The sequence below is a fragment of the Rhinopithecus roxellana genome, chromosome 13, assembly GCF_007565055.1.
Source record: "Rhinopithecus roxellana isolate Shanxi Qingling chromosome 13, ASM756505v1, whole genome shotgun sequence".
Taxonomy (NCBI): domain Eukaryota; kingdom Metazoa; phylum Chordata; class Mammalia; order Primates; family Cercopithecidae; genus Rhinopithecus; species Rhinopithecus roxellana.
The window spans coordinates 398,206-421,442 of record NC_044561.1 but is presented as its reverse complement, the minus strand read 5'-3'; the positions used below and the strand labels follow the sequence as shown (position 1 = coordinate 421,442).

Below are 23,237 nucleotides of genomic sequence, written 5' to 3'. Positions count from 1 at the left end.
AGACTATTGACCAGGGAACTATACACAATGAAAAGATTAATACCAGACCTTTGATTTTTGTTTCCTCTTTTTTGAGAGGGAGTCTTGCTCTGTTGCCCAGGGTAGAGTGCAGTGGTGCTATCGCGGCTCACTGCAACCTCTGCCTTCTGGGTTCAATCAATTCTCCTGCCTCAGCCTCCTGAGTAGCTGGGATTACAGGTGCCCACCACCACGCCCAGCTAATTTTTGTATTTTTAGTAGAGACAGGGTTTCACCATGGCCAGGCTGGTCTCAAACTCCTGACCTCAGGTGACCCTCCCACCTCAGCCTCCCAAAGTGCTGGGATTATAGATGTGAGCCACCACGCCCGGCCTAGTATGGTAATTCTATATTTAGTTTTTGGAGGAACCTTGCCTCAGCTTTTAAACTGGGATCACGCTCTTCTTGGGGTGGTTCCCAGTCACTGACTAGGCAGAGCTGTGGTACAGGGCCCAGTCATTTCTGCCTAATGTTGGGCTGCTTTCCTCTAAAGCTTCTCGCTGGGTTGGCACTTTGCTTGGAAGGAGAAATGGCCAGATGTGCGATTATATACTGATTCATGGGCTGTAGTCCATGGTTTGGCGGGTGGTCAGGGACTTGGAAGAAAGAAGATTGGAAAATTGGTGGCAAAGACATTTGGGAAAGAGGTATGTGGATAGACTGCTCGGAGTGGGCAAAAGATGTGAAGATATTTGCGTCCCATGTGAATGCTTCTTAAAGGGTGCCCTCAGCAGAGGAGAATTTTAATAATCAAGTGGATAGGATGAACCATTCTGTGGATACCAGTCAGCCCCTTTCCCCAGCTACCCCTGTCATTCTCCAGTGGGCTCAGGAACAAAGTGACCATGGTAGCAGGGATGGAGGTTAAGCATGGGCTCAGCAACATGGAATTCCACTCACCAAGGTCGACCCGGCTATGGCCACCTCTCAGTGCCCAATCTGCCAGTAGCCAAGACCTACATGGAGCCCCCACCAGGGCACCATTCCCCAGTGTGGTTGGCCAGCTATGTGGTGGCAGGTTGATTACACTGGAACACTTCCATCATAGAAGGGGCAGTGTTTTGTCCTTATTGGAACACACACTTTGAATAAGGACTTGCTTGCCCTGCACGCAATGCTTCTGCCAAAACTAGAGTGTGTGGGCTTGTGGAATGTCTTACCCACCATTATGGTATTCCACACAGCGTTGCTTCTGACCAAGGAACCCACCTGATGGTCAAAGAAGTATGGCAGTGGGTCTACTTGGGTGGGACCCACTTCCTTGGGTCCAGGAATCAAGGGGTAGAAATGGGAGTGGCACCACTCATCATTACCCCAGTTGACCCACTAGCAAACTTTTTGCTTCCTGTTCCCTGGTGACATTATGTCCTGCTAGCCTGGAGGTCTTAGTTCCAGAGAAAGGAATGCTTCTACTAGGAGACATAACAGTGATTCCATTGAACTGGAAGTTGAGACCAATGCCCAGCCACTTGGGGCTCCTCATGCCTCTGAGTCAACAGACTAACATGGTAGTTATGGTGTTGGTTGGGGTGATTGATTCAGAATGCCAAGGAAACTGGATGCCTGCAATACAGTGGAGGTAAGGAAGAGTATGTCTGGAAAATACAGATTTTTTTAGTGCATCTCTTAGTATTACCACGCCCTGTGATTAAGGTCAGTGGGGAAACTATAATAACCCAATCCAGGCGGGACTGTGAATGGCCCAGATCCTTCAGGAATGAAGGTTAGGGTCACCCCATGATATGGTTTGACTCTGTGTCCCCACTCAAATCTCATCTCAAATTGTATTTCACATGTGTCAAGGAAGGGAGGTGATTGGATCATGGGGTGGTTTCCCCCACTCTGTTCTAATAGTGAGTTCTTGCGAGATCTGATGGTTTTATAAGTGTTTGACAGTTCCTCCTTCACATGCTCTCTCTCTACTGCCGCCTTGTGAGGAAGGTGCCTGCCTCTGCCTCTGCCATGATTGGTTTCCTGAGGCCTCCCCAGCTGTGAGGAACTGAAAGTCAATTAAACCTCTTTCCTTTGTAAATTACCCAGTCTCAGGGAAGTTCTTTATAGTGGTGTGAAAATGGACTAACACACCTTGTCAGGTAAAGAACCATGACCAATGTTGGGCGTGGTGGCTCAAGCCTGTAATCCCAGCACTTTGGGAGGCCGAGGCGGGCGGATCACGAGGTCAAGAGATTGAGACCATCCTGGCTAACACGGTGAAACCCCATCTCTATTAAAAATACAAAAAATTAGCCAGTGTGTGGTGGCTCACGCCTGTAATCCCAGCACTTTGGGAGGCCAAGGCGGGTGGATCACAAGGTCAGGAGATCGAGACCATCCTGGCTAACACAGTGAAACCTCGTCTCTACCAAAAATTCAAAAAATTAGCTGGGCGTGGTGGCGGGTGCCTGTAGTCCCAGCTGCTCAGGAGGCTGAGGCAGGAGAATGGTGTGAACCCAGGAGGTGGAGGTTGCAATGAGCCGAGATCGCGCCACTGCACTCCAGCCTGGGTGACAGAGTGAGACTCCATCTCAACAAAACAAAACAAAAAACCATGACCAGCTGAGATGCTTTCTGAAGGCCAAACGTATAGGGAATGGGTAGTAGAAGAAGGAAGTTATCAATACCATCTACGACCACATGATTAGTTAGAGAAACAAGGACTGTAATCATTATGAGTATTTCCTATCTATTTTGTTAAGAAAATGTTTGTGTGTATATGCAGATATATTAAGCAAATTTCTTTGTTTTCTTTTATTCTTTTTTTTTTTTTTTTTTTTGAGACGGAGTCTTGCTCTGTCGCCCAGGCTGGAGTGCAGTGGCCGGTTCTCAGCTCACTGCAAGCTCCGCCTCCCGGGTTCACGCCATTCTCCTGCCTCAGCCTCCTGAGTAGCTGGGACTACAGGCACGGCCACCTCGCCCAGCTAGTTTTTTTTTGTATTTTTAGTAGAGACGGGGTTTCACTGTGCTAGCCAGGATGGTCTCGATCTCCTGACCTCGTGATCCGCCTGTCTCGGCCTCCCAAAGTGCTGGGATTACAGGCTTGAGCCACCGCGCCCGGCCTTTTGTTTTATTCTTTTATCATGTAACATAAGTTTTATTGACTTTATGTTAGTATTTAAAATTTTTTTTCAATGATCAAAAAGTTGAAATGAGGCCGGGCACAGCAGCTCACACCTATAACCCCAGCACTTTGGGAGGCTGAGGCGGTGGATCACCTGAGGTCAGGAGTTCGAGACTAGCCTGGCCAACATGATGAAACCCCATCTCTACTAAGAATACAAACATTAGGGCCGGGCGCGGTGGCTCAAGCCTGTAATCCCAGCACTTTGGGAGGCCGAGGCGGGCGGATCACGAGGTCAGGAGATCGAGACCATCCTGGCTAACACGGTGAAACCCTGTCTCTACTAAAAAAATACAAAAAAACTAGCCGGGCGAGGTGGCGGGCGCCTGTAGTCCCAGCTACTCGGGAGGCTGAGGCAGGAGAATGGCGTAAACCCGGGAGGCGGAGTTTGCAGTGAGCTGAGATCTGGCCACTGCACTCCAGCCTGGGTGACAGAGCGAGACTCCTTCTCAAAAAAAAAAAAAAAAAAAAAAAGAATACAAAAATTAGGCTGGATGAGGTGGCTCACGCCTGTAATCCCAGCACTTTGGGAGGCTGAGGCAGGTGGATCACAAGGTCAATAGATCAAGACCATCCTGGCCAACGTGGTGAAACCCTGTCTCTACTAAAAATACAAAAATTACCTGGGTGTGGTGGTGCCTGTAGTCCCAGCTACTCAGGAGGCTGAGGCAAGAGAATCGTTTGAACCTGGGAGGCGGAGGTTGCAATGAGCCGAGATCATACCACTGCACTCCAGCCTGGGCAAAAGAGTGAAACTCTATCTCAAAAAAAAAAAAAAAAAAAAAAAAAAAGTTAGCCAGGCGCAGTGGCTAACGCCTATAATCCCAGCACTTTGGGAGACTGAAGTGGGTGGATCACCTCAGGTCAGTAGTTCGAGACCAGCCTAGACAACATGGTGAAACCCTGTCTTTACTAAAAATACAAAAATTAGCCAGGCATGGTGGCAGGCACCTGTAATCCAGTTACTCCAGAGACTGAGGCAGGAGAATCGCTTGAACCTGGAAGGCGGAGGCTGCAGTGAGTCAAGTTCGCACCACTACACTCCAGCCTGGGTGACAGAGTGAGACTCTGTCTCAAAGAAAAAAAAAAAAAAAAAAAAAACAGTTGAAACGTATGGAGGGTTTTTTGGTTTGTTTTTGTTTTTGACACACAGCCTCACTCAGTTGCCCAGCTTGCAGTGCAGTGGCACGATCATGACTCATTATAGCCCTGAACTCCTGGGCTCAAGGGATTCTCCTGCCTTAGTGTCTTAAGTAGCTGGGACTACAGGCACATACCACCATGCCTGGCTAATTTTTAAATTATTCTTTTGTAGAGACGGGGGTCTTACTATATTGCTCAGGCTGGTCTTGAACTCCTTGGCTCCAGTGAGCTTTCTGCCTCAGCCTCCCAAAGTGATGGGATTACAGGCATGAGCCACCAAGCCCAGCCTAAGAAGTGTTAATTTTACATCATACTATTCGAGTTATGGAATAATGAATAAATACCACTCAAGAACTTTACCTCCTCTTCTGGGGGATCGGTTTAGTGCGTTTTCAGTTGTGCACAGGGTAATTGTTTCATTTAGGCAGAATTATGACCTTGTTACTGTCTTTACTTTGGGAGATTAAGTATGGTTTAAGGAGATGTGTGTGGATGCCAAGTTGACAAGGAATGGACTTGCCATGGGTAATATCAGGTGTCAACTTGACTGGACTGAGGGATGCATAGTTGGCTGGTGAAACATTGTTGCTGGGTGTGCCTAAGAGGGTGTTTTCAGAGGAGATTTTTTTTTTTTTTTTGAGACAGAGTCTGCCTCTGTTGCCTGACTGGAATGCAATGGCATGATCTTGGCTCACTGCAACCTTTGCCTCCTGGATTCAAGTGATTCTCATGTCTCAGCCTCCCAAGTAGCTGGGATTATAGGTGCCTGCTACCATGCCTGGCTAGTTTTTGTATTTTTAGTAAAAATAGGGTTTCACCATGTTGGTCAGGCTGGTCTTGAACTCCTGATCTCAGGTGATCCAACCCCCTTGGCCTCCCAAAGTGCTGGATTACAGGCATGAGCCATGGCGTCCAGCCCAAAGGAGACTGATGTGTGCTTCAGTGGACTGAGAGAGGAAGACCCGCCCTCAGTGTGGGTGTGCACCATCCAATCTGCTGCCCACCCCCAACCCCATCCCACCCCTAGGACAAAGCAGGCAGAAGAATGGGGATACTCAGCTCATGCTCTCCCTCCCTCGCTCCCTCCTGGAGCTGGCTGCCTCTGACTCCTCCTGCCCTTGGAAAACAAGACTCCAAATTCTTCAGCTTTTGGAATCTGGAACTTGTACCAGCAGCCTCATGGGGGCTCTCAGGCCTTTGGTCTCAGACTGGAGGCTGCACTGTTGGCTTGGCTGGTTCTGAGTCTTTTAAATTTGGACCGAGCCTCACTACTGACTTCTCTGGTTCTCCAGCTTGCAGACAGCCCCTTGTGGGACTTTGCCTCTGTGATTGCGTGGCCCAGTTCCCTCTAATAAATCCCCTTTCATATATATCTTATTGCCTCTGTTCCTCTGGAGAAACCCTGACTAATTCAGATACTTATGTTAACTCCATAACTTGGCTGTTGTGAGTAATGCTGCAATAAACATGGGATACAGATATCGTCTTGAGATACTGATTTCATTTTCTTTGGATATAGACTCAGAAGTGGGATCGCTGAATAATATGGTAGTTCTATTTTTGGTTTTTGGAGAAGCCATGTCTCAGCTTCTGAGCTGGGATCACACGCTTCTTGGGGTGGTTCCCAGCCACCAACTACGCAGGGCTGTGGTGCCAGGGCCTAGCCGCTTCTGCCTAACGTTGGACTGCCTTGCTCTGGGGCTTCCCACTGGGCTGGCAGAGCCCTTGTCAGGTCAGCATCACAATCTCTGGACCCCTTCCCGATGTGCTTCCCTTCTTCCTTGGCTAGTGCTCACCCCACAGACATATTTGGTGCTCCTCTCTCCACCCCAGCATCTGCTCCCAGAAAACCCAACCTGTGGCACTTTGTTTCTTCATCTGTTAAATGAGATGAGAAAGAAAAGCAACTTTTCAGCCGAGCACGGAGGCTCACACTTGTAATCCCAGCACTTTGGGAAGCTGAGGTGGGTGGATCATATGAGGTCAGGAGTTTGAGACCAGCCTAGCCAATGTGATGAAACCCTGTCTCTACTAAAAATACAAACAATTAGCCGGGTGTTGGCCAGGCACGCTGCCTCATGCCTGTAATCCCAACACTTTGGGAGGCCGAGGCGGGTGGATTACCTGAGGTCAGGAGTTCGAGACCAGCCTGGTCAACATGGTGAAACCCTGTACTAAAAATACAAAAATTAGCCAGGCATGGTGGCGCATGCCTGTAATCTCAACTACTTGGGAGGCTGAGGCAGGAGAATGGCTAAACCCAGAAGGCGGAGGTTGCAGTGAGCCGAGATCGCGACACTATATTCCAGTCTGGGCAACAGAGCCAAATAAATAAATAAAAACCACACAATTAGCCGGGCATGGTGGTGGGTGCCTGTAGTACCAGCTTACATGGGAGGCTGGGGCAGGAGAATCACTTGAACCCGGGGAGCAGAAGTTGCAGTGAGTTGAGATCACACCACTGCATTCCAGCCTGGGCGACAGAGTAAGACCCTGTTTCCAAAAAAAAAAAAAAAAAGAAAGAAAGAAAGAAAGAAAAGAAAAGCAACTTTTCATCCTTTTTTTCTTTAAAAACTTGAGCCTTTCCTTGGTTCTCTGGAGCACTTCCCAGTGTTTTCCGGGCTGTGAGCCCTCTTTAAATTATCAGGCCCAGAAAAGGATGGAAATGTGACAGCAGTCATGTCTCACTCCCCTTCCAGCTAAGTAATCAGCTCTGGAAGCCACTTGCTGTGTGGGCTGTAGACTGACTGATGCCAAGTAGCCATAAAACACCATACGCTGGACACTGTAACTCACTCCCTATAGCCAGTACACAACTCCCTATAGCTGTACACAATAGTGCACAATAGCCAGTCACTAACCAGTGTTATTTCTGTAAACCAGAGAGCATCCTTGAAACTCAACTCTGCAATCGCCCCCTCTCCTGATTAATCCCCTTTAAAAACTCAAGCCTCTCTTTTGAGCACTTCTCAGTGTTTTCCAGGCTATAGTCCTCAACTGTGGCCCAAATCACTCTCTATATTAATTTTGCCTCAGTTTCCTTGTCTGGATTGACAGAGGATAACAAAATACTTAGTTGTTGGCCAGGTACAGTGGTTCATGCCTGTAATCTCAGCACTTTGGGAGGTCGAGGTGGGCAGATCACTTGAGGCTAGGAGTTCAAGACCAGCCTGACCAACATGATGAAACCCTGTCTGTACTAAAAATACAAAAATAAGCCGGGTGTGTTAGTGCACACTAGTAATCCCAGCTACTTGGGAGGCTGAGGCAGGAGAATTGCTTGAACCCAGGAGGCAGAGGTTACAGTGAGCCAAGATGGCACCACAGCACTCCAGCCTGGGCAACAGAGTAAGACTGTTTCAAAAGAAAAATAATAATTAGTTATTTCAAGAATTACACAACGATACCAACTTGAACGCCTCCTCCTGTATCAGTGGGCTGATTTTCCATTTGCCCCTTCAAATTCACTTTTCTCCCTTTCCACCCTGCCCTGGGCCGCAAGAGGTTGACCCTCAAGAACAGCATCGACAAACAGAGGTCAGAGGGCAAGAGGAGAGTGAGGTCAGATTATTTACTCCTTTGGACTGCTCCCTGCCAGGTTACTGCTGATTGGCCCCCTCACTTTTTTTTTGTTTTGTTTTGTTTTGTTTTTCCTTTTTGTGGAGAACGGGGTCTTGCTGTATTACCCAGGCAGGTCTCGAACTCCTGGGCTCAAGCTATCCTCCCGCCTCTGCCTCCCTGAGAGCTGGGATTACAGGCGTGAGCCACCGCGCCCGGCCGGCTCCCTCACTTTTTAAAAAATTTTTATTTTTTGAGATGGCAACTGAGTCTTGCTCTATTGCCCAGGCTGGAGTGCAGTGGCACAATCTTAGCTCATTGGAACCTCTACCTCCCGAGTTCAAGAGATTCTTGTGTCTCAGCCTCCCAAGAAGCTGAGATTATAGGTGCCAGCCACCACGCCAGGCTAATTTTTGTATTTTTTTTAACTTTTTTCTTTTTTTTGAGTAGGAGTTTCACTTTTGTTACCCAGGCTGGAGTGCAATGGCACAATCTCGGCTCATGCAACTTCCGCCTCCCAAGTTCAAGCAATTCTCCTGCCTCAGCCTCCTGAGTAGCTAGGACTACAGGCGTGTGCCACCACACCTGACTAATTTTGTATTTTTAGTAGAGACAGGGTTTCTCCATGTTGGTCAGGCTGGTCTTGAACTCCCGACCTCAGGTGATCCGCCCGCCTCAACTTCCCAAAGTGCTGGGATTACAGGCGTGAGCCACCGCGCCGGGCTCCCTCGCTTTTTGACTGCTTTTTCTGGGTTCTGCCCACTTCTCCCCTTCCCTCAGCCCCCAGGCCTGGGAATGGCAGTGGCTCTCTGCTATTCACAGCCTCAGCGAGCTGACCAGCATTCCTTCTTGGTTTCCGTTAGCTATGCCCAAACCCTGGCAAATACGCCCTTTACTAAACTCTCCTGCATCTCCCCATCTGAGCTTGTTCTGTTTCCTTCTGACAACCAGATGGGTTCTCTCAATGAGGATACTTTCAACTGCTGCAACTCTTCTCAACGGATATGGTTTGGATTTCTGTCCCTGCCCAAATATCATGTCAAATTGTAATCCCCAATGTTGGAGGATTGCACCCCAGCCTGGGCAACAAGAGCAAAACTCCATCTCAAAAGAAAAGAAAAGAAAAGAACAAAAGGTATGTGGCACCTTCCCTGTCGCTTGTTTCCTCTTGCTCCTGCCATGTAAGATGACCCTGCTTCCTCTCCGCCTTCCAACATGATTTTAAGTTTCCTGAGACTTCCCCAGCCACACTTCCTGCACAGCCTGCAGAGCCGTGAGCCAATTAAACCTCTTTGCTTTTTAAGTTACCCAGTCTCAAGGAGTTCTTTATAGCAGTGTAAGAGCTGACTAATACACCAGTGTCATGTCCAGGCACAACAAATTTCAAAGGGGCAAAAGAGACAATCTCTTCTTGTATCTTCTTTGCAAGAACAAGGAAATCTTTACCAAATGCCTCTCACCACAACACTCCTCTCCTTTACTGTCACTGGTAAGAATAAATCACACGCTGCTTTAGCCACAGGTTCCCAGAAAACAGAGTCTGAGACAAAGTGGGTGTGTCGGTATTTTACTGGGAAGTGCGATCCTAGGAACCACGAAGGAGGGTAGAGGAGCAAAGCAGGGAAGCAGATAGCAACAAAGCAATGATTTCCAGTTGGCCAGGGCTAAAAGTGTTTGATTGCTCTAACCTATGGGACTGCTGGGAAGCTACATGAAATATGCCTCAGGATGGTATGTCCTGGGGGATTTGGGGGAAAGCATCTATCCATGGCTTCCACCCTACATTGGTCAAAGGTTCCTCTAAGGAGTGTTAACTCTCTCTGCACTTCTGGGTTGTTCCTGCGAGGGCACTCCGTGGATTCCCAGATTCTAAGTTGTGGCAGCAACAGAGAAGACCCAAGACAGAGGGTAAAAAGCACACAGCACCGCGAGGTCACAGCTATATCTGCACCTGTACCTGGACTTGGTCAGGGACTGTGCCAGAGCAGGTCGATGGATGAACTATGAGCTAGGTGTGGTGAAGAGGATCTGAAGAGACGCACACGGGTGTCCAGTAGACATGCTCACCCCTAAAACATTCACTGGCAAGAGGAATGAGATTGCTGTTGATTCACTGGTTTAAAGTAATCGTTTGTAGTAGAATGGGTGTTGAGCATGCTACCCGAACTCTTCAAAGAGGATGTCCTTAACTCCCTCTCTAAAAGACCCCTTCACCCCCACTCTCATCACCCTATTCATTTCCTCTGTGACACTTACAACAGTCAGTAATCAGCCTGTGTAGCTGGCATTGTGGATTGACTCGCTCAGTGTTCACTCCTCCCAACTTCACTCCTGGCATTCAAAGGCCAGAGAGATCAGACCCACCCCTCTCTGCTTCCCGTCCTGCTCAGTCTTGGTTTAAATTCCTCTAACCCAGCTCGGTCATTTTGGTAGTGCAGATAATGGCAGAGATGGCCTAACTCCAGAGCCATGATCTTGTAACTACCTAAATCCCTTTGTGACTAAGTTACATGGATTTGTCTGGATTTGAACCCGAAAAGGACACCTCGTTCACTTATTAGCTTGCTCGTCATTATTTGTCTCTTCCCACTTTAGTTTAAGCTACGTAATACCAGGCACTTGCTCGTTTTTCCTCACTGTATCCACAGAGCCTAGCACAGTGCCTGGTATATAGTAGATGCTGTGTAATGATTTGTCTGATGGATGGATGAGTGAATGGAGATGGGAAGACTGTGGCATGTGGAAGAGGAGGAGATACTGGACAGTAATGCTGATTTTCCCAAACTGTAAACTTTGGAATAACCAAGAGCTCAGTCCTCACAACGCCTTTATTCACACTTACTCCCTAGGTAAGCTCATCCAGTCTCAGTTTAAATTTATATCTCTATGAGCTTTTGAAATTGCTAAATAAAAAATAAAATAAATTAAAAAATTTATATCTTCAGGCACGACTTCTCCCCTGAATTTTTTTTTTTTTTTTTTTTTTGAGACGGAGTCTCGCTCTGTCGCCCAGGCTGGAGTGCAGTGGCGCAATCTCGGCTCATGGCAACCTCCGTCTCCCAGGTTCAAACGATTCTCCTGACTCAGCCTCTTGAGTGGCTGGGATTACAGGCATGCACCACCATGCCCGGCTAAAACTTCTGACTCTTATATCCAACTACTAACCACCACTTCCCTTAGGAAGTGAATAGGCATCTTAAATGTAGCATGTCTAAAGGAGAACTTTTTTTTTGAGATGGAGTCTCACTCTGTTGCCCAGGCTGGAGTGCAGTGGTGGGATCTCAGGTCACTGCAAGCTCTGCCTCCCGGGTTCATGCCATTCTCCTGCCTCAGCCCCCTGAGTAGCTGGGACTACAGGTGCTTATCACCACACCTGGCTAATTTTTCGTATTTTTTTTAGTAGAGACAAGGTTTCACCATGTTAGCCAGGATGGTCTCAATCTCCTGACCTAGTGATCCACCCGCCTTGGCCTCCCAAAGTGGTGGGATTACAGGTGTGAGCCACCATGTCTGGCCTAAAACGGAACTTTTTTGTTGTTGTTGAGACAGAGTCTTGCTCTGTTGCCCAGGCTGGAGTGCAGTGGCACCTTTCTGGCTCACTGCAACCTCTGCCTCCTAGAGGTGGTTCTCATGCCTCAGCTACCCAAGAAAGAGGGAGGAGGTCCCAGACTTTCTTCCTTTTTTTTTAAGAGACAGAGTCTCACTCTGTTGCCCAGGCTGGAGTGCAGTGGTGCGATCTCAGCTCACTGCAACCTCCGCCTCCCGGGTTCTAGTGATTCTTCTGCCGCAGCCTCTGGAGTAGCTAGACTACAGGCGCACGCTGCTACATCTGGCTAATTTTTTGTAGTTTAGTAGACACAGGTTTCACCGTGTTGCCTAGGCTGGTCTCAAATTCCTGAGCTCAGGAAATCCACCCACCTCGGCCTCCCAAAATGCTAGGATTACAGGTGTGAGCCACTGTGCCCAGTTGAGAGACATTCTTAAACTTCCTAGGAGGGCCTGGACAAATTGAGCCCCCATTGCCCACAGCAGCAAACTTGGCAACGTACCCTTATCCTGGCTTTTCCTTCTTCCCTGACTCACTCTGTTCCCTGACACCTGCTCCTTAAAATCACATCTAAAATAAACTACTGCACACAAGTCCTTGTTTCAAGCACTGCTTTTAGAGAAAACCAAATTAAGAAAATTGGTACCGGGGTGACAGTAGAAAGACGGGGACCTCCCCCACAACTCCATCCAATTGAGTTTCTGGAATATATCAATTACCAGTCAGAAGCCAACAAGGATTCCATTGCTGGTGGTAAATAGGGGGCTCAACAACCCTGGCCTGGTGTGCAGTAGCATCACATTGACACTCTTACCTGTGGTTGGTTGAAATGAGGTATAAGTGGAAGAGGAAACATTGAACTATGCAGTAGCTCTAGATGTGAATAGTGTGGAAGCTGTGGTCATTATAAGGACTATGGAGTTAGCTGGTTTTTGTTAACTGCTTTGGAAGCCTTGAAGAAAAAAAAAATGGCAGACTTTGCGTGCAGTGGCTCACACCTGTAATCTCAGCACTTTGGGAGGCCAAGATGGGCAGATCACTTGAGGCCAGAAGTTCAAGACCAGCCTGGCCAACATGGTGAAACCCCGTCTCTACTAAAAATACAAAAATTAGCTGGGTATCTGGCACGTGCCTGTAATCCCAGCTACTCAGGAGGCTGAGGCACAAAAATCACTTGAGCCTGGGAGGTGGAGGTTGCAGTGAGCTGAGATCAGGCCACTGCACTCCAGCCTGGGTGACAGAGGGAGACTCTGTCTCAAAAAAAAAAAAGGACAGATAAAAAAAAAAAAGGCAGAGTCAGATAGCCAACTGTCAATTCAGGACATACAACAAAAGCCAGAAAGCCTTCAAAGCAACAATTAGAGACCCTCATCTTCTGCAGCAATAAGGCAGACATTGCTGAGAATAAGACCCAGATTCTAATTGTAAGAGTTGCAGAGTTGCAAGAAAGATGGAATATGGGCAGCCCTAACGCATCACCAATGCCAAAGTCAAGCCTCTCATAGGAAAGGATTGGAACCCTGATGCCTAGGAGGGGACATCTGGATGTACTTGAGAACATTGAACCCCCAGATTTCTCTGAACCCCCTGAACATTCCAGGCCAGCAAAAGTAAGCCTGTCTCCCTTGTTGGAGGAGAGCAGCCTGCCCTTGTCTGGAAGTCATGCTAGGATTCAACTGACTTGCAAGAGGATATTTATCCTCAGATATACTCCTTATTTCCTCTCATTGCTTCTTCTCCTGACTCTTAACAGTCAGAAGTACAGGGGACTTATTTTTTGGGGGGCAAGATATAGGGGACTTTATTGATGGCACATGATAAGGTGGGTCTCCGTAGGCCCCACCCTCTTCAGGGGTCTGACATGGAAACTGTGTTGAGCGGAGATGCTCAGTATGGTGGGGGCTGAGCACAGCAGGGCTCCCCAGCAGCTGAGGGCCCCTCTCTTCCTCTTGTGCTCTCACTGGGATTGGTGGCCTGGGGCTCTTACTCCTTGGAGGCCATGTGGACCATGAGGTTCACCACCCTGTTGCTGCAGCCAAATTCACTGTCATACCAGGAAATGAACTTGACGAAGTTGTTGCTGAGGGTAATGCCAGGCCCACCATTGAAGGTGAAAGAATAGGTGTCACTGTCAAAGTCAGAGGAGACAACCTGGTGCTCAGTGTAGCCCAGGATGCCCTTGAGGAGCCCCCTCAATGCCTGCTTCACCATCGTCTTGATGTCACTGTATTTGGCAGGTTTCTCCAGATGGCAGGTCAGGTCCATGACCAACATGTTGGTGGTGGGGACACAGAAGGCCATGCCAGTGAGCTTCCCATTCAGCTCGGGGATGACTTTGCCCACAGGCTTGGCAAGAATGATGTTCTAGAGAGCACTGCAGCCATCACACTACAATTTCCCAGAGGTACTATCAGGAGTCTTCTGGGTGGCAGTGAAGGCATGAACGGTGGTCATGAGTCCTTCCACAGTGCCAAAGTTGTCATGGATGACCTTGGCCGGGGGGGGTTAAGCAACTGGTGGTGCAGGAGGCATTGCTGATAATCTTGAAGCTGTTTCCATACTTCTCATGGTTCAGGCCCATCACAAACATGGGAGCATCAGAAGGGGCAGAGATGGTGACTCTTTTGGCTCCCCCATCTAAGTAAGTCCCAGCCTTCTCCATGGTAATGAAGACACTGGTGAGTCCATAACATAATCAGCACCAGCATCACCCCTTTTGATTTTGGTGGGATCTCATTCCTGGAAGATGGTGATGGGATTTCCATTGGTGACAAGCTTCCCATTTTCAGCCTGATGGTGCTATGGAACTTATCATGGATGGAATCATACTCAAATATGTAGACCATGTACCTGGGGACAATGAAGGAGTCATTGATGGCAACAATATCCATTTTGCTAGAGTTAAAAGCAGCCCTGGTGACCAGGCACCCAATATGTCCAAATCTGTTTACTCCAGCTGACTTTTACCTTGGTGCCTCAGGGACACAATTGGCACTGCATGAGAAGATGCAGCTGTCAGTCGAACAGGAGGAGCAGAGAGCCTGTCATTGCTTCCAACTCAATAACTGGGGTCAGAGCTCAGTGTTGTATCTTGGGATGGGAAATACAGCTTCTGCTTTTGGATAAAATAGTCCACCCATGAGGACCAGGACCAGCCAATAAGGACTGGGAGAAATAAAGGGAACTATGTATGGGAGTGGATTTTTTTTTTTTTTTTTTTAAGAGAGGGCCTTGCTTTGTCACCCATGCTGAAGTGCCATGGTGCAAACACTTCTCTCTACAACCTCAATCTCCTGGGTTCAAGCAATCCTCCTGCCTCAGACTCCCGAGTAGCTGGAACTATAGTCACACGCCACCATGCCTGGCTAATTTTTAATTTTTTGTAGAGAGGGCCTTACTGTGTTGCCCAGGCTGGTCTTGAACTCCTAGGCTCAAGTGATTCTCTGGCCTCCACCTCCCATCGTGCTGGGTTACAGGTGAGAGCCACCGCACCCAGCCAGAAGTAGATCTTGAGGGTGCTAGACCATGATGCAAATATAAGGTTGAAAGGAGATAGTTTTGGCCAGGTGTGGTGGCTTATGCTTGCAATACCAGCACCTCAAGAGGCTGAGGCAGTAGGATCCCTTGAGCTCAGGAGTTCAAGACCAGCTTGGGCAACATAGCGACACCTTGTCTCTACAAAAAATTTTAAAAAACAAAATTAGTTGGGCGCCGTGGCTTGTGCCTATAGTACCAGCTACTAGGGAGGCTGAGGTAGGAGGATCACTTGAACCAGGGAGTCAGAAGTTGCAGTGAGCTGAAATCTCACCACTGCACTCCAGCCTGGATGACAGAGTGAGCCCCTGTCTCAAACAAATGAGTAGGCGAGGTGTGGCGGCTCACGCCTGTAATACCAGTATTTTGGGAGGCTGAGGCGGGTGGATCACTGGAGGCCAGGAGTTTAAGACCAGCCTGGGCAACATAGTGAGACTCTATTTCTAGTAAAATTAGCTGGGCATGGTGGCACATGCTTGTAATCCCAGCTACTCTGGAGGCTGAAGCCAGAGAATCACTTGAACCAGGAGGCGGAGGTTGCAGTGAGCTGAGATCACACCACTGCACTCCAGCCTGGGTGACAGAGCCAGACTCTGTCTCAAATCAAAAAATAAATTAAGTAATAAATTAATTTAAAAAGAAAGGAGATCGTTTATTGACAGGGGAGCACTCTTCTGTAACGCAGGATGTAGCTGGAGCCAGTTCTAACATGCTTCTGGGATAGCTCCACGAAACGGTCTATGATAATAAGATGGGGATGCTGGGACGGCCATTGCAGAGTTTTGGGATGTTTTGTGCATGGTAAAATATACATAAAATTTGCCTCTTCACTTTATATATTGTGGTACAATATACGTAACATAAAATTTACCATTTTAACCACTTTTAAGTGTCCAGTTTAGCGGCATTAAGTACTTTCACCATGTTGTGCAGCCATTATCACTGTTCATTTCTAGAACTTTTTTTTTTTTTTTTTTAAGACGGATTTTCTCTATTGTTGCCCAGGCTGGAGTGCAGTGGCACGATCTCGGCTCACTGCAACCTCCGCCTCCTGGGTTCAAGCGATTCTCCTGCCTCAGCCTCCCGAGTAGCTGGGACTACAGGCACGTGCCACCATGTCTGGCTAATTTTTGTATCTTTAGTAGAGACGGGGATTCACCATGCCAGCCAGGCTTGTTTCGAACTCCTGACCTCAGGTGATCTGCCTGCCTCGGTCTCTCAAAGTGCTGGGATTATAGGCATGAGCCACCACACCTGGCCAGCTATACACTTTTAAACAACAAGATCTCATGACCACTCTCTCATTATCACAAAAACAGCAAGGGAGAAATCTGCTCCCAAGATCCAATCACCTCCCACCAAACATGCTTCCTCACTTCCTTCAGGACTTTTCTTTTCTGGAAGTGCTTCTCAGTGAGGCCTTCCTTGACCGCAAAGAGCTTCTTTTTTTTTTTTTTTTTTTTCTGAGACAGAGTCTCATTCTGTCACCCAGGCTGGAGTACAATGGCGCAATCTCAGCTCACTGCAACCTCTGACTCCTGGGTTCAAGCAGTTCTCATGCCTCAGCCTCCCAAGTAGCTGGGATTACAGGTGCTTGCCACCACACCTGGCTAATTTGTGTATATTTAGTAGAGACAGGGTTTCACCATGTTGGCCAGGCTGGTCTCGAACTCCTGACCTCAGTCAATCCTCCCGCCTCAGCCTCCCAAAGTGCTGGGATTACAGGCATGAGCCACTGCACCTGGCCCAGACTGATCAAAACATGTCTGATCATGTCTTTTCTCAGCTGAAAACCCCCTGGTGACTCCCATTTCCCCTAAAGGAAAAGCCAAAGTGCTTACACTGGCTGGCAAGCCTGGCAGAATCTTCCCTGCCTGCTCCTTCCTCTCTGATGTCAGCTCCTGCTAATCTCTACTATAGCCACAGTGCTCTCCAGAGTCACCCTGCATACTCCTGCCACAGGGCCTCTGCACTGGCAATTTCCATGGCCGGGAATGCTGGTCCTCCGGAATATTTCTAAGCATGTTTCCTCACTTCCTTCAGGACTTTTCTCAGAGAGGCCTTCCTTGATGATCAATCCTCTACCAGAGTAACCTCTACCTCTCCTGGTATTCGCGGGCCCTCTCACCCTGCTTTAAGTTTTTTACAGCAATTGCCAATATCATAAGTTATCTTTATGCGAAGTATATTTCTTTTCCTGAGACAGGGTCTTTCTATGTCACCCAGGCTGGAGTGCAGTGGCCCAATTTCAGCTCACTGCAATCTCTGCCTCCTGGATTCAAGCGATTCTCCTGCTTCAGCTGCTTAAGTAGCTGGAATTACAGGCACCTGCCACCATGCCTGGCTAATTTTTGTAGAGCAGAGTTTCACAGTGCTGTCCAGGCTGGTCTTGAACTCCTGAGCTCAAGCAATCCGCCTGCCTTGGCCTCGCAAAGTGCTGGGATCACAGGCGGAGTCACTGCACCTGGCCCTACGCTGTTCTCCAGAGTGACCCTGCACACTCCTGCCACACAGCCTTTGCACTGGCGATTTCCACAGCCAGGAATGCTGGTCCTCCAGAATATTTCTAAGCATGGTTCCTCACTTCCTTCAGGACTTTTCTAAAAGTGCTTCTCAGTGAGGCCTTCCTCGATGATCAATCCTATATAAAATAGCAACCTCCATCTCTGCTGATATTCAGGGGCCGGCTCACCCTGCTTTAAGTTTTTCATAGTAATCGCCAATATCATGAATTGTCTTTGAGGGGTTATCTGTCTCCCCCCAACTTGAACGCAATCTTCATGAGGACAGGGACTTTATCACCCACCCCCCGTTTTTTTTTTTTTTTTTTACTGCAAAACCTAGAAGAGTGCTTGGCGGGTAGTAAGTACTCAATAAATGTTTGTTGGATGAATCCAATAAGTAAACAAGACAGAGGACACATGTAGGGATCCGTCTGTGAACCTTGAGCCCCTGGCTCCTGAGTCCGGCAGTGGATGCAGTGGCAGCTCCTGTCTGTGAGGGCCCCAGAGGCCGGCCACGGGATGCCTCCTTGGAAAATTCACTCAACGCCTTTGCCGCTGAGGCTGTTCCTCTGGGATGATCTCTTTGGGGGATCACGCTTGGATATTTGTCTCGAAGAGTCCCAGGCCAAACCTCAGGGACCTCAGAGCATTTAGAAAATGAACACCTCTGTGAGCCTGGTCCAGGCAGATCCCGTGCAGATGGGAGTTTGTCCCCTTCCGGTCCCCGAGGTCCTGGCTATGGCCAGTATGGAGTGACCTGCGTGACCTCTGAGTGCCAGGCAAGGGTTCAGCAGCCAACTCCTCAACTACTTCTGCAGGACGCTGGCAGCATAGCCAGCGAGATGGTTGGAAGCCGTCAGGGCACAGAGAAGGGGCCGAGGGTGCCCTGAGTGTGCGTGGGGGGAGCCCTGCTGCAGTCCAAGCCTTTGATTCTGAAGCTCTGGACCCTGCCATGTGGCCCAGCCACCCATACCTGGGATAGGGGCTAAGCCAAGCTACTGTGTCCTCCAAAGGGAGGCAGCCTGTTTGCTTTGTCCGTTTGCCTTTGCAGAGACCTCGATCCTCATGCAAGACAAGCAGCGGCCCCTGTAAGTGCACGAGACAATCCCAAGTGTCAGTGGGAAGGAGATCCCTTTCCTGATGGGGCTGCCTGTGCCCAGTCCCTCCCAGCTTCCCCAGGGCCCTGGGGCTCTGCAGGCATTCAGAAGTGGAAGCCAGCCACAGCCCGGGACTGAAGAGGTTAATGTGTCTAGGTGATGTCAGTGAGAGCCGCGAAGGAGGGAGTAGGGAGGGCAGTTGGGCTTGGAGGCAGCAGTGGCTGCCAGGCTGCCGAGGAAGACCCCCTTCCCGACTGCGGGGCTTGTGCTCCTGGACAAGGTGGCAGGCGCTGGAGGCTGCCGCAGCCTGCGTGGGTGGAGGGGAGCTCAGCTCGGTTGTGGGAGCAGGCGACCGGCACTGGCTGGATGGACCTGGAAGCCTCGCTGCTGCCCACTGGTCCCAACACCAGCAACACCTCTGATGGCCCCGATAACCTCACCTCAGCAGGTGAGTTGACTGGGAGTCCTCCCTCCTCTGGGCTGTGGGTGGAAAATGGGAAGGTTTCACCCCTGAGCTAAACTGCTTGGGAAACTTTATCACAGTTCTTGGGGACAAAATCTGTGGTCTGCTTTACTCAGAGGGGCAGGGGAGAAGGGGGCAAGGGTCCACAGGGGCAGATGGTCAGGAGCAGAGCAGGGGGCGAAGGCATGTTCAGAATGGCAAGGAAGTGGGGCCAGCCGCAGGCAGCAGGGGAAGGCTCGCGGCTGAGTTCCAAAGAGGCTTGGCAGAAAAAATTCCAGGCTGGAAAAGCAAGTGAGAAGCTGAAGGGTGGTATGTGGGAGACAGCTGGGGGCTCACTCCTGCACTGTTAGCCTCAGCTTTTTACTCGTACTTGGGTGATGAGGTCTGAAACATCCTTACTGCCATCTGGGAGAGGCCCTGGGAAGGGAAGACTTCACGGAGCCATGAGGGGATTAACTTTTCTGGTGAATTAAGCTTCCTGACATTTCCAGAGCTGCGGTGCCCTGGAATTCCAGCTTTGAAGGAGAAGGGAAGGAAGGAAAAGAGGAAAGGCTTATGTGGATAATTTTTTCAGGCTGCTAAGCTGCAACACACAGCTTCTGTCTCTGCTTCACTCGAGAAGCCCAGGCTCAGAAGATACCAAGCAAGGAAATCCCTGCTAGGAAGCCTGGGGTAGGGAGGGCTGCTGACTTGACCGGGGCACAGCTGGCAAAAGCCTCTACAAGACAGTCGCCCAGAGATGCCCAAGAATCAGTACACCGTTTCCAACCAGAGATCTCCAAAATGAAGCACTCAGGGCTGCACATACGAAAAGCACGTGCGCACACACATACATACACACTTACTTTTATGTCCTTCTGGCTATTTTGATGAGGTTTCCTGGTGAAGCCCGGGGCGCACAGAGTAATCTCTGCAGACAGCTGTGGTTCTTGCCTCTGGTGCCTGCAGGAGGCAGGCTTCTTGCGTCCTTGCAAGACGGGTGGCTCAGGGGACTCTGGTAGGATTCACCAGGAAATCCATGGAGGAGGGAAAGGGGACAAGATTAGCAACGATGAAGGGAGGGAGAATGGTGGGAGAGGATTCCAGATGAACGGTGGGTCGCTGGAGGCTGAGCATGCCAGCAGGATGTCAGTTCTCAGAGCAGAGCCCATGTCAAATGGCCGACACTTGCTCCTTCTGTCCCCAGGATCACCTCCTCGCTCAGGGAGTGTCTCCTACATCAACATCATCATGCCTTCGGTGTTCGGCACCATCTGCCTCCTGGGCATCATCGGGAACTCCACGGTCATCTTCGCGGTTGTGAAGAAGTCCAAGCTGCACTGGTGCAACAATGTCCCCGACATCTTCATCATCAACCTCTCGGTGGTGGATCTCCTCTTTCTCCTGGGCATGCCCTTCATGATCCACCAGCTCATGGGCAATGGGGTGTGGCACTTTGGGGAGACCATGTGCACCCTCATCACGGCCATGGATGCCAATAGTCAGTTCACCAGCACCTACATCTTGACCGCCATGGCCATTGACCGCTACCTGGCCACCGTCCACCCCATCTCTTCCACGAAGTTCCGGAAGCCCTCTGTGGCCACCCTGGTGATCTGCCTCCTGTGGGCCCTCTCCTTCATCAGCATCACCCCCGTGTGGCTGTATGCCAGACTCATCCCCTTCCCAGGAGGTGCAGTGGGCTGCGGCATCCGCCTGCCCAACCCGGACACTGACCTTTACTGGTTCACCCTGTACCAGTTTTTCCTGGCCTTTGCCCTGCCCTTTGTGGTCATCACGGCCGCATACGTGAGGATCCTGCAGCGCATGACGTCCTCAGTGGCCCCCGCCTCCCAGCGCAGCATCCGGCTGCGGACAAAGAGGGTGACCCGCACAGCCATCGCCATCTGCCTGGTCTTCTTTGTGTGCTGGGCACCCTACTATGTGCTACAGCTGACCCAGTTGTCCATCAGCCGCCCGACCCTCACCTTTGTCTACCTGTACAATGCGGCCATCAGCTTGGGCTACGCCAACAGCTGCCTCAACCCCTTTGTGTACATCGTGCTCTGCGAGACGTTCCGCAAACGCTTGGTCCTTTCGGTGAAGCCTGCAGCCCAGGGGCAGCTTCGCACTGTCAGCAACGCTCAGACGGCTGACGAGGAGAGGACAGAAAGCAAAGGTACCTGACACTTCCCCTGCCGCCCTGGACACCTCCAAGTCAGAACACCACAGCAAGCCGTGGGGAGAGAGGCCAAGAGAAACCCAAGACTGCTCTGGGGGAATGCAGGAAGGTCAGGTGGTGAGTGGTTGTTGCAATGAAATAAATACATTCCATGGGGCCCACACATTGCTGGGGAGGCCTGGAGTCAGGTTTGGGGGTTTCAGACCTCAGAAATCCCTTTGGGGGAGCAGGATTAGACCTTTGGATAGAACAGAAGCTGAGCAAGAGAAGATGTTGGTCTGGATCATCGGTTGCACTATATCTGCGCGCTCTCAAATGTCTTCTCAAGGCAAGAGGTAGAAGGCTACTGACTGGGTTTCAAGTCAGGCAGGGCTGGAGTGTGAGCAGCCGGGGCCGTGTTGCACAAGGCCTGAGAGACGGGAAAGGGCCCGACAGCTCTTTCCCACCTCTCACTGGTGTGATGGAAGGCGGCCTTTCTCCCAAGCTGGTGGATAATGAAAAATGAAGCATCCCATCTCTTGGCATTCCAGCATCCTGTCAATGTCCCTTTTGCTCTAGAGGATGCATGTTTATTTGAGGGGATGTGGCACTGAGCCCACAGGAGGAAAAGTCCAGTTTCCTAGGAGGTCTGCTTACTGAGAATGACAGGGAGATCTGGGGTGGGTGTGGGTCTTAAAACTAATAAAAGTTGGCGGCGGGGTGCTTTTGCAGCTTTGGTGACATTCTCTCCACGGGGCACATTTGGTCAGTCGCTAATCCAGCGTGAGTGTCCGTGTGTTCTGCATGTGCAGGGGTCATTCTAGTGCCTGGTGTGTTGGCATCATCTTTTTGCTCTAGCCCTTCCTCTCCAAAATAAAAACAAATAAAGGAAAATCTCCACCCACATCACTCTGTTCTTGTGGACTTGGGGGTGGGTGTGGGGTCGGGGGGAAGGTGGGTAGCAGAAAAGAGAGAGAGGGGTCACTTCATTGTGGAATTTAGACCTTGGTGCGTGCTGCATTTTTAGGAAGCATGAAGCAGGGATGTTTTTCTGAACCCACAGGGAGGATTCAGTGGCATGAATGGAATTACTGGGGATTCATTCGATTGCAGTTCCGCTGCTAGGCTTGTTCTTGGGACTCAGCTTCCTGTCTTCTGCACAAAATCCCCTGGACTTTGTTGTCACCAGTGCTGGCCCCTCAGGCCCCAAGTCCCAACCCCCACTTCCCCCCAGCCCCCACCCCCGCTGAGTCACCAGCCGCAGAACCAGCTCTTAAGGCAGCTGAAGCCTGTATGCTTTCTATAGCTGAGATCTGGTGTGGGCCCCTTGAACAGAAGATTACAGCCAGGGCCGCTGGGAGGCAGCCGTGACTGCTGCTTGGCTGCTGCTTCTTGACGTCTTCACTGAGAGGGGACTGGGAGCCGTCAGTGCAGTGCTCAGCAGGCCTTACTGAGACAGCAGGAGAAAGCTGCAAGCATCCGTACAGCAGGGGCACCAGCATAGCCTGTTCCTCTTCAGAGTTGCAGCAGGGAGCCTCTTCAGAAAACTTCTGGGCAGCTTCCTTGGGTCCTGGGGACTTTTTTTTTTTTTTTTTTTTTTAAACACAGGGTCTTGCCCTGTTGCCCAGGCTGGAGTGCAGATGACACAATCACAGCTCACTGCAGCCTCAACCTCCCAGATTCAAGCGATCCTCCCACCTCAGCCTCCCAAGTAGCTGGGACCACAGGCGCACACCATCATGCCTAATTTTTTATATTTTGTAGAGACAAGATCTTGCCATGTTGCCCAGGCTGGTCTCAAGCAATTCTCCCACCTTGGCCTCCTGAAAGTTGGGATTATAGGCTTGAGCCGCCACATCCAGCCCCTGGGGAGCTCTTTATCATCATCATTAGTATTTCCTGGCCTGTGTTCCTCTCCGCCTAGCACCTGCGGGGTAAAGAAGCTGATGGTTATTTTCCTTGCTCACTAACAGTAGGGTCTCCAGCTGCCACCGGTAACTTGAAATCTTTTAGACACACACTCAATAAAAGAAAGAAGATTCTGGCCAGGCACGATGACTCACACCTGTAATCCCAGCACTTTGGGAGGCGAGGCAGGTGGATCAGCTGAGGTCA

The 23,237-nt window shown here is 49.9% G+C and overlaps 1 protein-coding gene across 1 annotated transcript; it reads left to right on the top strand.

Moving 5' to 3' along the window:
- Positions 1–18,264: 18,264 nt before the first annotated feature.
- On the top strand, positions 18,265–22,028 carry MCHR1 (melanin concentrating hormone receptor 1). Its single transcript, XM_010378286.1, has 2 exons — positions 18,265–18,967; positions 20,169–22,028. The coding sequence occupies exons 1-2, from the start codon at positions 18,679–18,681 to the stop codon at positions 21,146–21,148; spliced, it is 1,269 nt and encodes a 422-aa protein (XP_010376588.1). The 5' UTR covers positions 18,265–18,678; the 3' UTR covers positions 21,149–22,028.
- The last annotated feature ends 1,209 nt before the right edge of the window (positions 22,029–23,237 follow it).

Excerpts from the sequence above, each read along its gene's own strand:
- MCHR1 (XM_010378286.1), top strand. The coding sequence starts at position 18,679 with ATGTCAGTGAGAGCCGCGAAGGAGGGAGTAGGGAGGGCAGTTGGGCTT. Across the intron at positions 18,968-20,168 it reads CGATAACCTCACCTCAGCAG|GATCACCTCCTCGCTCAGGG; the intron begins GTGAGTTGACTG and ends TTCTGTCCCCAG.